Source organism: Notolabrus celidotus, chromosome 3, assembly GCF_009762535.1.
Source record: "Notolabrus celidotus isolate fNotCel1 chromosome 3, fNotCel1.pri, whole genome shotgun sequence".
Classification (NCBI taxonomy): Eukaryota; Metazoa; Chordata; class Actinopteri; order Labriformes; family Labridae; genus Notolabrus; species Notolabrus celidotus.
Window position 1 is genome coordinate 22,723,641 of NC_048274.1, and position 14,783 is coordinate 22,738,423.

The 14,783-nt window shown below is 42.2% G+C and overlaps 1 protein-coding gene across 3 annotated transcripts in view; it reads right to left on the reverse strand.

Moving 5' to 3' along the window:
* Positions 1-107: 107 nt before the first annotated feature.
* Positions 108-14,783, reverse strand: part of elp4 (elongator acetyltransferase complex subunit 4) — a 62,669-nt gene continuing 47,993 nt past the window's right edge. For all 3 annotated transcript variants that reach the window (XM_034680949.1, XM_034680948.1, XM_034680950.1), the window contains one exon: positions 108-935. In XM_034680949.1, coding sequence (XP_034536840.1) covers positions 807-935 — 129 coding nt within the window. In that variant the 3' untranslated portion in view covers positions 108-806. The remainder of the gene's footprint in view (positions 936-14,783) is intronic.

Sequence of the window (14,783 nt, forward strand, 5' to 3'; positions counted from 1 at the left end):
GAGATCAGTCAATCATTACACACTCTCTTTACACAATCACAAAATCACACAATCAGTCACCTTTCCATTTAGAGATGGTGCTGGAGTAAATATTGAAGAAGGAGCAATTAATGCATATTTTTTTATAGGTTTTATTTTATTGAACTATCCAAAAAGACATTTTATCGCACACTACTATTGTACATGATGGAGCTAGACAGGAGTGGCAGCTTGTTTTGTAAAGTAGAGTATGGGAGCATGCAGTTCAATTATTTAACGTTTTCCAAGCCTGAGAGTTTGTAAAGGCTGAAAAATATTCTAGGATACTATTTTACTCATATTCAAATTCTCAAGGGACAGAACAAAATGGAATGTACCAAATGAGTCCGCCATCTTGGATTTTAAATGGAAAAAATACTTGTTATCCTGCAAGTTATCTTTAACACAGACAAACTGTAGGACTAACATTTTTCAACTTAAAGCAAACTGTGGGGTTTAAAAAAAAATTGGCAAAAGCCATAAACTAAATAAACTTTTCATGATGGCGTGGAATGAGCAAATGTTGTCAGGGTCACATTATAACTAATAAAGTAACTTTATTGAAATAAAAATGACTTATAAGTTAAAAGATAGTGTCCGTTATGAGAAAAGCTGCTCTGGATGTTTAGGTCAATACCCCTGGCTGGCACAGTTGGCAGGTGGTAAAGGCTGGCAGGGTTATCACTGTTGACATCTTGTGGGCGAGGGAACAACCTGGTCACAGTGGTTAAGAGGACAACGCTGCAGCGTTCCAGGTGTTGGATGCCCGTGGCGACTGTGTGGGAGTTCTAGAAGTCCAGGTGTTTGTTGCCGGAAGTGCCGGTGCCACAGGCAGAAGCCACGGTGTGCGCTCCTGCCAGCTCCCCCCTGCTCACACGACTCACCGTCTCAGACAAGTCTGGAGGCAGATGTAGTCTCTGCGGAAATCAAAGTGTGTGAGAGAGAGAGAAAGAAAGAGAGAGGGGAGGGGGGGGTATTAGATCAGCTTGTATAGAGAAAATAGAAAGCACTACAGTGGATCAGCATACAGTAGATGGTTGACTTCAGCGATGTTTATTCACAGAAAGCCATGTTGGGTTGAAATTGCATTAGATGCTTCAGCACTCCCCTCAGCACTGGCAGCGTGGAGTAAACCTGCTAGCGTGCTGCTAAATGCTTCAGAGAGCTTTAGGTCTGTTACAGCTCACAGGGAATATGTGTGTGTGTGTGTGTGTGTGTGTATGCATGTGTGTGTGAGGTAGGGGTATTTGCAGATTTGTATTAGGGACACAACAGCATACATGTATGATGTAACACAAGAGAAAGTGTGTTCAGGTATAAATGCACATGCAACATCTGGATTTGATTCTTTGTTTACTGTGTTTGCAGATGATTATGTTCGGCTAATACCAGAGTCAAGCCTTTTAGCCGTTTCTAGTACAGCTTATCTATGGAGCAGCCCTGTGCCAACTCAAAGCACAAAGACGCCGAGAGGTTAATGAGGGCCACTCATGGAAAGCCCTTTAACACCAACACGCTAACTAATATAAAGCTTAAGAGGGGCTACACTGCTCTGCTCTCTTCAGAAGCTCCAAGAAAGGCAGCCACATGCACTCCATGAACAAAGTCTCGAGGAGTTGCTGAGAGCGTGAGAGGAGGTGAAGTATCTCCAGAGTCAAGTGTGTGCCTGACAATGGTGTTGAGTAGCATGGGGCTCGAGTGCCTGTCGAGGAAGTTAAATCTGAATACAGGCATCCCGGGTACAAGAGGAGTAAAACCCTGTAATTTGTTCCTGAAAGAATCTGCCATGACATCTGAAACCCACTGGTCAAAGCCGGCTCTCCCACCCCACCCCAGTCCTCTAAACCCTCCCTGCCTGCTGAATCCTCAACCCCTCCAGACGTGCAGCTTTGGAGCTCTTCCACTCCCGCAGATACTTATCTATTTCTTAATGAGTAGGTGTTTGGGTACAGGGTTTAGCAGCGTCATTACTAAGAGATAATTCAGAACAACAAGACACTCTTTGCCCCTTGAGGGGAGACTACTTCCTTCCTTTTCTTAGTACTATTTCTTTAAGAGCATTAGGACACCTGAGTGTGAGCTGAAAGTGTCTCTACATCGCTGATGTTCATGTCAGATATGAATCCCTGAGCTCCTGCTACTGTGGCTCTCAGGGTGAAGGCGTCATTGCTCAAGTGGTCTCCTTTCTGTTGAACATATTGCCTTTGTGTGTGTGTGAGTCAGAAAAGCGTTTATCAGGCAAACAGAGGAAACAAGAGGAGCAGTCTTCTTGCAGCCCTGCAGATTATCTGAGGCAGGTGAGCTCTGAGACATTGTGAGGGACCTATAATTTAATGTAAGATGGTAAAGGTAAGGTTACAAAGGACTTATAGAGGCATGGGCGGAAGATTCCCAGTGCGAGAAGAGACAGGGGATGTATAGTGAGCATGAACTCTTGTGACACCACAAGAAGGATGAAGAACTAGTTAAGAATGTGATGAATTTGGTAAACTTCTTGCTGTATGCAACTCTTTTTCCGACTCCCACCTCTTTCTCTCTCTCTCTCTCTCTCTCTCTCTCTCTCACACACACACACACACACACACACACACACACACACACACACACACACACACACACACACACACACACACACACACACACACACACACACACACACACACACACACACACACACACACACACACACACACACACACACACACACACACACACACAAACATTCATGCAAACTCATATATTGGCCTTGAGGGGGCCTCCAGAAGCTCTGCCCTGCTTCCAGCCCTGCCAAACCTCACCTGTGTAACCTTTCGTGTCTTCAGTTCACTCGAGTGTGATTGAAAAAGAAAAACAATGCATTGATCAAGCCTGGACTCAGTCCTGCTTAGTGCACTGCAGCGGAAACACGGGAGAGAGAGGGGTAGGAGAAATCAATCACATATACATCATCCTCAGTGGGTGAGTAAAAAAAAAAAAAAAGACATCACACCGTTGTCTGGCTGTCACGCACCCATGGACCTGGCTACACCGTGTCTGTTTGGCTCTGGGCTCTGTGAACCCACTGAGCATGTGCAGAGCGAAGGTCAAAGCAATCCAGAAGTGTAGCTCAGCTCCTCTAACCTTTGAGTTCAGGGGCAGATGAGAACAATCAATGGTAACATCAAAGTTGGAGGGAGGAGCAGACAAAACCAATCGATCAGTTTGACACACACAGGGAATAGAGAGCCTGGTTACTGTCAGCAACCTTGCCGCACGTCAGTGACAGCCGATAACTAAGAGCTGATGAAGTATTGGCTATCAGGACCATTAAAAACGTACTTCACATTCAGTTTCACATATGATAAAGTAATTTCACATCACTGCCAGTGCAACTTATATTGAAGGAAAACCCAAGAAAAGCAGTTTTTTCACTGATTCTGAAATTTAAACAAGGATATGATCCAAGTTCAGTGATAGGCCAACTGAGGGGCTGCTGTGAACATTTGCATTGACACCAAATGAATGGAGGTCAATGTAGGACTCAGACAGACATAACCAGGGAGGCTCTGAGTCTGCTTCCCTACGACCTGCCACTCCATGATGTAAACAAGGACATCCGGAAAACCCTCAGAGGCATAGTGGGGTGTATGTGTGTGCGAAGTCTTTCTCTGCTGCCTGGCAACCTTCAAGAGGGTGGAGAAAGAAAAAAAAGTAAAAGAGGGGGGTAGTTGGATGGGAGTGGATGGCGGGAAAATAGACCATTGGCTGTGGTGCATTGGCAAAGGAGGGGGAGTTGTGAAAATGGATGTGTGCCACAAAGTTAGTGCGAGAAGGAGTGTTTGTGTGAGAGAGTTGTGATGTCAGTGTTCCCTCCCTGGTGGCGGGCAGGGGTAAAGGTCTGTGGTTCAGCTCCACTCCACAGCCAGAGGGGCTGGGGCCATGCTGGCAACAGGGTGAGGGGTGACAAAGCTCCAAACGAGCGCTAAGCACTTGAAATGAGCCCTCAGGGCCGGCCCACAGACTAGCTTTGCCTAAGAGGGTTACTAATATCACCCTACAATGGACAATTCCCTTCAGCTTACTAAACACCCCAAAGACCCGGCTCTCAAGGAATATGTCGTTTCATGCTGCTTGTAACTGATCGTTTACGATCTCCATGCACAGTTCTTTGTTGTGGCTGAAAATCAAGTAACTGTTTCATGGGTCAGAGGAGGCAAAACAATCTGAGTCAGTAAGGATTGTGCCACGTCTCCATTGTGAGAATTAAAATGTTATATAATGTAACAGTTTTGAACAATCCGAACGAAACATTTTTTTTCAACTGGGGCTTAAACACGACCGACTCACACAGAGCAGCTCTTTCAAAGGCATTCCTCTGCTAGTAACGGCTTGCTAATGACTGGAGTATTAGGTGCTAATTTAACGAGTCATTTATTCCATAGGGTTTAGCCACACTTTTAAATGGCCCGTGTCACTGTACAGCTTAGAACTATGGGAAACCCAACACCTTATTGGAACACATGACGCCCGGTCTGGCTGTTCCAATTAGATTAGCCAATGCTGGTACATGCTCATGGAAGTGACACGATATTTACCATAAACACTTGCTTAACACAGTTATTGTTGTGATTTAGTTAGCATAAATATAAGCTCTATTAAGCTGAGGAAATGAGAGAAACTGAACATTGTGTCACTAAGCTGGAGTTATTACAATAATGAAACAAATGTTGACTAAGCAAGCTTATAAACTGCTGTAATGCATGAGTAAGAAATGTTAGTTCTTTTACTGACCCACACATAGCACTAAGCTGTTTATAAAAAAGATTTATACACCACAGGTCCAGTGTTCATGGACAGCAGTCGCATTAGAGGTGATACCTTTTGCCAATTCCATTTCCCTGAGCACAACAGCTGCAGTGCAGCCACTGTAAACTAATGTGTAAGGCAGTCCCTGACACCAGGTCAATGTCCTCCATTTCCAGTCCCATTTTTACAACCAGTCAAGGGTCAAAATGGTAGCACAACAAAATTGGTAGAAACATCCCAGTCCTGCTGGCCAATCCAGCCACTAAAGCAAGCTAAATCACCTCCTGGTGCTGTAATCCCTCACACCTCTAAAGTTACACTGCATTGTGTGGGAAATGACTTGCTGGACCTATAGAAACTTGTTTTAACTTTAGTGCAGCAAAACCCACATAATGAAGTGATGCACTTTTCTATTCAGGAAGCCAACTCTCATCACATTTAGGAGAGAAATGTCTCAGAATACTTCCTCTACCTTGCCAGTAAAATAAAATGCAGAAATAACACAGCATAAACCCTGTCACTTTGGTAATTCTAGCCCAGCTGTGCTTAACAAAGCTGAGCAGAAGCTCTTGCTTCCTCTTCTTTTGTCCTTGCAAAGAGTGCAACACGATACCTGACCTTGCCCTGAGAATAACCTGCAGACAAGGGAAGTTCTTATAACTCCTGCTTTGTCATTTTACTGAGATTTTATACCTGCCTCATTCTCACCTCATGTTAGCTTTTTTGGTCAAATAAATACCAATAATTGTTTGTTTTTGGAGCATATTAAAAGTTCTTCACTACAGGTAGCTAGCAATACTGATATTTAAGGAATTTAAAGCTACTCATTCAACTCAGCATCAGTTGAAGTGATCAGATATATAGTAAGAAATTAAGTGTAAGGACATGTTGATTCTCAAACCTCTCCTGGGGCCAGATGGAGTGTTTTGTAACGCAAAGAGGAGTCACAGAGGGAAGAGAAGAGACAGAAGGAAACAAGTGCACAGGAGCTCATCTCCAGTTTCCTTTTACTAATTGTGTGATGGTCACCTGCTCACTGCGTCACCTACTGCTTGATCCAGGATAATCTGAGCGGCAGGCATACAGACATTCAGGCGGACTGACAGAAAGACAGATACAGACACAGGCTCCTCATCTCTTCTGCTTCATGGCTAATGCATCTGACAGAGTAGGCAGCGGGCAGGCAGAAGGATGAGTAAGCATTTTGAGTGTAATTATATTCTAAAACACTGGAAGAATTGGAAGGGACTAATAAGTGAGTGAATTTCCATCAAAAGCGAGCATGTCCACACAGGAAATTGATTAGCTGACAATATTTTCAAGATTTTTAATACCTAATGGAATGCTTATTCCTTTTCTGTTGAATAGCCGGCTCCTCAGTTACCCTTCACGCTCCACAGACTGATGTAAAACAGCAGATGATAGTATCTGTCATGTTACTAAACATGACATGCATGGGAATCAGTTAGCTCCAATGTGCATCTGAATAACCAAATGGACAAACAAGGGCCAAAGTGTAACTATGCTGTAGCACAACAACTTGACTTGTTATCTCAGTCGTCATCATCTTCAACTGAACCCTCCTCTGGGGGCCTCCGCTCGGGCCTGTCAAGAGCTTTGACGGGGGAAGCAGTGTGGGGCCATTTTGTCTCTTTTCAGTTTGATTTTGTTTCTCTTTGGAGGGCAGGGTTGGTATGGACCGTGGGCGTTGTAGGGTGAGGGGGTGAGGGCACATTGACCCCAGTGGTAGTGGGTAGTGAGGGGGGGTATGTTGGTGTTATGGACTTGGGCACAGCGCTCGTTCGCCCCTGGAGTGACATGGTGCCCGGGGAAAAAGGGAAGGGAATATAGGGCGGAGAGTACAAACATGTCTAAGTGCTGCCTTCACTACCGATAGGCCCATAGCAAAGAGTGCGGCTGCATGGGTTATGACAGCATATCTGGGGGACCTCTTGTGCCCTCCACCCCTTCAAACACACATTTTACCCCTGGAACCATGACTCTGATATGAACGTCCTCAGGTTCAAACACCACTGACACGTTTGGTGAAAGCAAAGGTTTCACAGCTATATGTAGTCGCCTTGCTAGTATAATCACACGGAGGAAAACATCAGCACACAACTTTTTCTACCTTAAACAATAGCACACTGCTACAGCTTGACCCTATTCTGCTTTCTTTAGGTATAGTAGCTCCTTTATTTATAAAAAGATTTTAGCCACTTTTAGAGTGTGATTGCAGTGCCATAACCAACACAGTGATGTTTGCATTAATCTACAAGGAAGACTGAAGGCTGGTGGTGCTAGTTCTGCTAACTTTAGCTACACTTGGTCAGCCAATTTACCATTGTTTACATGCAGACTCTGTGATCCTGCAGTTTTCTAACATTTAGTCTATTTAATTAATAGGAATTTAAATTTTCGACGATTTGGACGTTCCCTGAAACATCTTCAGACTAAATAGTGTTGACCAATACTTCAAGAGATGTTTGTTGCATGCAGGGAAAAATCCATTTGGACAGGTAAAGATGTGTAATGTATTAGTCAACATTGCTTTGTTTATTGTTGCAGCCCTCTTGTTGTTGTGGTAGGTTTAAACTGGCTATTCAGGACAATTTTGCTTGTATACTGTATGTGATCCCTCAATCCAGCTCCAATTCTGCATCATGTTGCTCCTAAAGCCCTTTTCACACTTCTAGTCCTTGTATTTTCTGACCTGCCTTTAATACATTCACTTTACTGTGGGAGTATCTACATGTCCGACACACTCTCACAAGTCCAAATATTCAGTTTGGTTTAGGTTCCAGGGAGTAGGTAGACCTCATAGTTCTACATAGAATACTACATGATCTAATGTCCCACTTTTGTTTCACGTCTGCACTTATGTCTTAAATTCACATTTCCTTTGTCCGTCTGTCTGTTGCGTTTTCTTCCCTATGGCCCTGCTGGAGTGTAAATACGGTATGTTTAATTATTAATTTATTAAATATTTAGTGCCCTGATGTCTTGGTTACAGTGTGTTAGTGTGTTATCACAAAGTTCAGACATGTACTAGCAGTGTACAAGAATACACATTGATAATAAAGGTATAAAGACAAACTTGTTATTGCCCTAAATACTCACAGAGGCAGAGAGAGAGACAGAGATGAGAGCTCATCATAACAGATGTTGTATGAACAGTATTTCAGACTTTTGGATGGCTTTGAAAAAGGATTACGTCAATAATGGACAAACTCGTTTCCAACTGCAGTAAACTATTGTGTTAAAATCGGGATAATTCATAAGTCTGTAAAATGTGAGTACAGCTTAGCTGATCAAATAAACTTCTCTCTGTCTTTCACTAACATGTGATAGATAACATTTTAAATATTCTGGAATGTATATTTGACATTCATCCAGGAAGTACTGGACATATATCATTTATATGAAATAAGTCCCTCTTTATAGAGACATACATACAGTGTATGAGACAGTTTTATGACAAATTGGTGCATAAAATGATGCACAATGATCGTGAAACTGTGACAATTTCTCAGACTATTATCGTACCACCAAAATCTATAACTGTTGCATCCCTAATTGCTACAAGAAAAAACAACAGCTGTGGAAACATTATACTAGCAACTGAGGCAAGATGTAGAGAGTACACAGCAGACAACCTCAACTTGAACAGTGTCATCACCCTGTCCACTTCCTTGCTGTGAATGTGACTTCTTTACGACTTTTTACTTGGGGGGGGGCTGGTGGGAAAATATCTCAAGGATTCAAGGTTTTTTATTGTCATACCAATCTGCATAAAGTTAGGGTGAAAAATTTGGCCCAGTCTGATATGGTTGAGAAATTTTCAGGAGTGTGGTACATGTGTGAAAGGGGCTTCTGACTCTAAACAATAACCAACACATGTACAACTAGAAGCTAAATAGCCTAGATCTAAGTGAAGGTCAAATTTGCCCACTGGCCTCTAAAGCTCACTACATCATACTTTTGTCTTCTTGGCTTACACCAAAACTAAACCATGTACCAAAGCGGAAACTGAATGAATAGTGTCTTCCAATATTCCTGGCTGGTTGTTTAGCAAACTCACAGTAACAAGAAGAAAAAGGTGAAAAATCCTGTTTCTCAAAATGTCAAAATATTCCAGTGGAATCACTTTGTGAACTGGTTCTGTCAGTGCTTCAGACACCAAAAAAACAAAAGCCAGAGCATTACAGAGAATATTTTGTCATGTATTATTCATCCGTTCTTTCTGTGTTGCACTCAGCCTACAAGCTCACAGCCATGTACAAAAAAAAAAGGACAGACAGACACACTGCCACTTGCTTATGCATGTGTCACACAGAGGTATTTACAATACAAGCACACAAAGCAGGCTAGGACAGCCCAGTCTTCCCCACAACTGAAAACCCAGTTCCTCCCTCGTCCTTTGCGATGTGATGGAGTTCAGGCAGTTTACAGGCATAACATTTGGCAAAGCGAAAGGTTGTCTGGAGGTTACTGTGTCAGCCCGGGTAAGTGGCTGACCCCTTGGGAGGGGCGGGGGCGACCACACTCACAGAGGAATAGTCTGCTGTTGAGTTAGAAGGAGGTCGGGATGGAATAGGACACAACAGATCTGGGTATACAAGGACAGATGATGGGAATTGATGATATATTATTTTATGAAGTGTGCCTCAACGCTGAAAAGGGAGGCTCAAAAATCAGCAAAAGGGCAAAAACTTCATCACCAGGACTGGTATTGCTCAGCCTGCCTACGTTATGCATGGATTCATTTTCTCCTGTGCTGTAGCCAATTTCAGTCCCTCTGACCCGTACTTGAATACATTTATATAACCACACCAAAAGGGTGTGGTGAAAACTGACCTGAGAGCAGAGGAGATGTACTGTCCTGCTGAAGCATAATTAATGGATGTGAAAGCCTTAGAAATTGTGGTGGAATCCAAAAAATCAAAGGGATTACACTCAAACACTAGGATGTAGATTTCTTCTGAAGATTACTTCATTATGTGACAGCAGGAGAAAAGAGATCAAACTCAAAAGAAATATTGGTAACAATCAATGATTGAAAAATAAGTTCTTGTACTTTGTATCTCCAGACAAGAACAGGAAATTAAAACATAAAGAAGCTTTAACTTAACAGCAATGGCTACATCCACACTCATATTTTTTGCACATAAGACTAAAGAGTGGATTCCTGCATCGATATTTCTAAGTCTTTGTTGCTGCCGTCACACACCACAGAGACTCAGTTTTCACAAGTAATGTGGGGTCAGCAATGTTTCCAAAATCGTGCCTTGAGAGGCTTAAGAACTCACATATAGTAGGTAGCATATAGTGAGTAGAGAGGTGACTCAAGGGAAGTCAAGACGAAACAACATGAAAGATGGAGAAGGACCGTACACTTCTTATCTCTCCAGATTGTTTAAGATAGTTTCCTGAGGTGTTGTTTCCACTTCTGATGTCTTTGTGCTTGTACCTATGCGTAAGAGTGTGTATGTTTGCATGCATCCGTGTCTGTTAGTCCGCCCGGATGAATAAAGGGGGGTGGGTATAATCCATCACCAGTTGATAGTCCTCACAAAAAAGGAGCCCTTTTTGCTGAGAGGACAGCCCTTGTGTGGACAAAGACCACCATACTGGGGACTTCATAGGACCCAGCTGAAAAGGTGTTGCCCAGAGTAACCCCATTCACATTAACAGGCATGCTGGCCAAAGCCAGTCATTACTGCTGACTTGGACCAGCCGGGCCACACATAGACCAGCCTAGAGCCTCTAAGGCTATTCACTCCACATCAGCCCACAGGCAAACAGCCTCCACCCTGCCACTGGGGAACATCCAGATTTGTTACCGTTCTATTCGACTGTCCGTCTTGAGGGTTTCAATATATGCAGCCTTTGAGTAAATTCATAAGAGACATGAATATGCGGTTTTAAAGGGAGACATTTAAGCCTTGTCTATTCATTAAACCGTCTCAAAATTAAATAAATAATAATGAAATCTACTTTTTCTTTGTCTTTTAAAGATGAAGCAAGATGAGATTTGAACTTTTGGTGCAACAGCATGAAAAAGTTTCCATAACTTTTTTTCTGCTGGTTGACCAACAGCCATAAGATGACAACACTGTCTGTCTCAAGTATTCATCCCTCTAAGACTTTCTGCATTTTACAAACCTGGAATTCAAACAGACATATGTGGGCATTACCATTTGGGTAGACATCATTTGGCTGCACAGAACACATGCAGTCAAACATGACTTTAGAGTAACAAACATGGTTGACTATGGGATGGTTGTAAAGTAAACTCTTGCGAGCTGTTCATCTACCCTTTGCATTCTTTGTGGTTTCTACAATTTATGTTCCACTCCTCTTCTTGTCAGTCAGTTGTGGTCTGCATTTCAGGACACAATGTAAAAACAATCCTGTTGTCAAATCAACAAGTAAACAAGTCGGATCTCCATTTCTGTCACCCATTAAACTTTATACTCTGTGTTTACTGTTGTCATTATGTATGGGTTTGTTGTGCTTCCTTCTTCAGGCAGCTTGCTTCCTGGTTGGCTATTATTCTGTACCATGTGACAATCTACAGATTGCTTGCTCTGCTGCCCTATAGGGTTCCCCCCTACACAACAGGATATCGGATTGTAAATATCAACCATAATCAACAATTGTGATCTCCTTCCGAGCAGATCAGAAGAAGTAAAATCCCTGTTAATATACCTCACACCACAGGGAAATCTGTCCAGATAACCTTCAGGACTATTAAAAAATCAGGACTTTGCTGACTTTTGTCAGAAGGGGGGCAACTGGCCCCAAATCAGCCGATTGTCTTGTAGTGTGTCCCTCGTGTTTGTTGGGGAGTTTAATAAAAGGCATTCAAAGCAGTCATATTTTTGAACGTAGACAATTTAGTAGACCTTGAAACATTCCCCTCCCCTTAGGCCTCGACATAAAATCCATTTGAATTGGCAATTTTAACAATATATGGAATATTTGCACAAAGACCTTTTAATTTAGGCCACACATGTTCCTGGCAAAATGTTTTCATCAAGACAGCAAAAGAGATGAGTTGTTGGCTGTACAGAAGCAACACATGCATCTGCTAATATTCAGGTATTCCCCTCTACCACTTCCAATTGTGACCCTCTGAAATGAGGGTCACTTCCCCCACAGTCTCGCAGCTCAAACCTTTCGTTCCGTTAATCTACTGAACTCCTGGCGGCACTCTAGACTGCCAAAAATTGACCCATTTGCTCTCTCCACTTGGATGCAAATTTGATGTACAATACAGAAAATATGCAAAAAAGAAAGACCAAGCCTGGGGAGAAAAAATACTTCACATGAAAAACACAAATGTAGAAATGGAAAAACTTCTTGGGTAAAAAATTCTAATCTAAGCTGAAAAACGTAAATTGCATTTGAAGTAGCTACTTAAATTCATTATGCATTACATCCTTTGCCACACTTCAGTCTCCTACACCCTCTCTCTCTGCCTATTTGCCCTCCATTCCCACCCCACCTCCACCTCTGTTCTCGGCAGTACGCTCCCTGTGGGCAGGTGGTTGTGTAAATTTAGCCACAGCTAGGTGAAGTGCTTCCTGGGTAGACTGTTGGCAAAGCCACCTTTGGGGTGTTTGAGATGTCAGAGGGAATGAGACATCACCCCGGCTGCCCTGTCAAAAAATTCACCACCTTCCATTTCCCCCATAACCTCTAGGTTGAAGAGGCACTGTGGGTGACAGGGAATGCTTGTTTTGTGTTTTCTAATTTTGCCTGAAACACACCAGCCTTTGCCTAACCTAGAGCACTGGCTTAGTGTTAATTGTAAAGCATTACTAAAGCCATTAAAAGAGTGAGCCAGGGCCTGAGGAGGATACATGCTAAAGTTAAAAATCAGAGGGACAGTGCCAAATGATGCATGTGATACCCTCTCTAAAGGACCCACTTGAGGGGTGGTACTGCAGAGCATGTCTGGATTTTAAAATAATGACCAGAAGATGATATGTTAAAAAAGCTAAAAAATAAGTATATATATACTGTATATAAATGGATTTAAACAGAGAAATGACCAAGTAATGATAATCTAAATCTCCAGATATTTTGTCAAAATGATGCAAAATCATTAAAACTGCAGAAGAAGATTAGTGAAAAAAGAGTAAAACTTTTATGACTCATGTTTCTAAAATGTAGACGGCACATGGACTGTTGCAAAACATCATATTTAATATGATATGCAAATATCACAGCTCAAGAGTAGCATACATTTTAGAAATTAAATACGGTGTTGTTATGTTTTTGAAGTAACAGCTTCTAAAAATACTAATTGTATCAAAGTGATAAAAAGAATGTAGTAAGAAGCTCTCATACAGTTTATCTTTGGAGAAAGGGAATGACTGGCAAAAGGAAAGTATGGTAACAAATCAACATCGACTTGTCTTAGCTGCTGAAAACGGAACATTATCTTAGTGCTGGAGAAAGATGATTTTAAATAATATGACAAATGAGAACAGCGACTGCCCAAGGATAGCAATAAGTGGTGTTGTGCCTAATATTGAGCAGTAATAACTTTTAAATAAGGAGCACTTTATAAGACTTACATAACGTTGCAGACTGAACTGTTACTTCTGCTACAGTAATCTTACAACCCCAGTATTATAAACAGAATTAGAATAAAACTCTGAAGGGCTGGAACTCAAAAGATTCATTGAAGTCTGCAGCAGATGCTTTGGAGCCATAGGAAGCTGATTTGATGTGGATGAATCATCAATATCTTGTAATGTGTTATTCCTGAAAAGCTTGTGCTTGTTGGTAGCTTGATTCAGCAAGGAGGGGATTATGAATCAAAATTAAGCTGCAATTCCATTCCTTAACTTTTACAAAAACCACATCCTCCAAAATGCCCAACTCTGGCAGAATGTTTTTGTAATTACTGAGTCCTTTTCATTTTGAGGAAAACTTCCTGGAAACTTGTCAGACGAAACAGTCACAAAAGAAAGTAAAAGCTCTCTGCGGTAAGGGTGGTTAGATTCTTTCTGTCAAAACCTTTGATCATAAAACCACAAAAGATTCTGGAGACTAATGAGTAAGAATATTAGTTTGATGGTAAGTAATTAGTGTGCAATCATGTTCTATGAAGTACAGTTTAAAATGAAAAAGTAAGGGCGAGTCTAGAGATGGCTACAAAGGGTTGTAGTTGAAAAGAATCACAAAATTGGAAAGCGTTCTAAATGTGACGATCAGCTTCTTCATTCTCCTCCATGTCGAGTTAGGCGTTTCGCTGGGAAATGGGCGGCCTGCCAGATTGGGGCCAAGTCAGAGTTGTCAGGGGATTACAGTTCTGCCTTGCTCACCGCAGGGGGTGCGGAGTGGGCCTCAATTACCCTGGAGCGGCATGTTTGATTTGGCCCGGCACTTTTGGGGACAGACCAAAAGCTGAATAATGCACCATTAGCAACTCAAAATCCTGCCCTAAAATGAGTCCACTTATGCATCACATACAGTAATTGTGTGTCTATCAAAGGATTGGCAGGTCTACACCAATTACCCTGATAACAACAAAACAATCAATGCATAATATTATCTGCTGAACACCTGTGGGCAGCCTCAAACAACTAAGCTTCTGGGTTTTAAAGCGTCAACATCTCATCCAAAGTCTGTCAGCAACACAGCGGTGAAACAAAGTGTCAAGTCTAAAGTGTTAAAACCCGGAAAATGCAACACTGCTGCGAGATAATACTGAAAACACCGTCATGGAAGAGCTGTTTATCTTTGTATCTACAAATATGGCAGAGAGAGTGTGTGAGGCAAGAGAGGGAAGAGAGAGAAGAGAGAGGGAGATCCCCGTACTCTGGCTACAGTCTGAGCTGTGCAATTGAATTTCACAGGATATGAGGCAGCAAATGGCATGTAAAGGCTGAAGCGTCAGACGGTTACTGCCACACGGGCCAGACAGATAAGGGAGGTGTAAGTGAAATCATTAGGTAACTCTG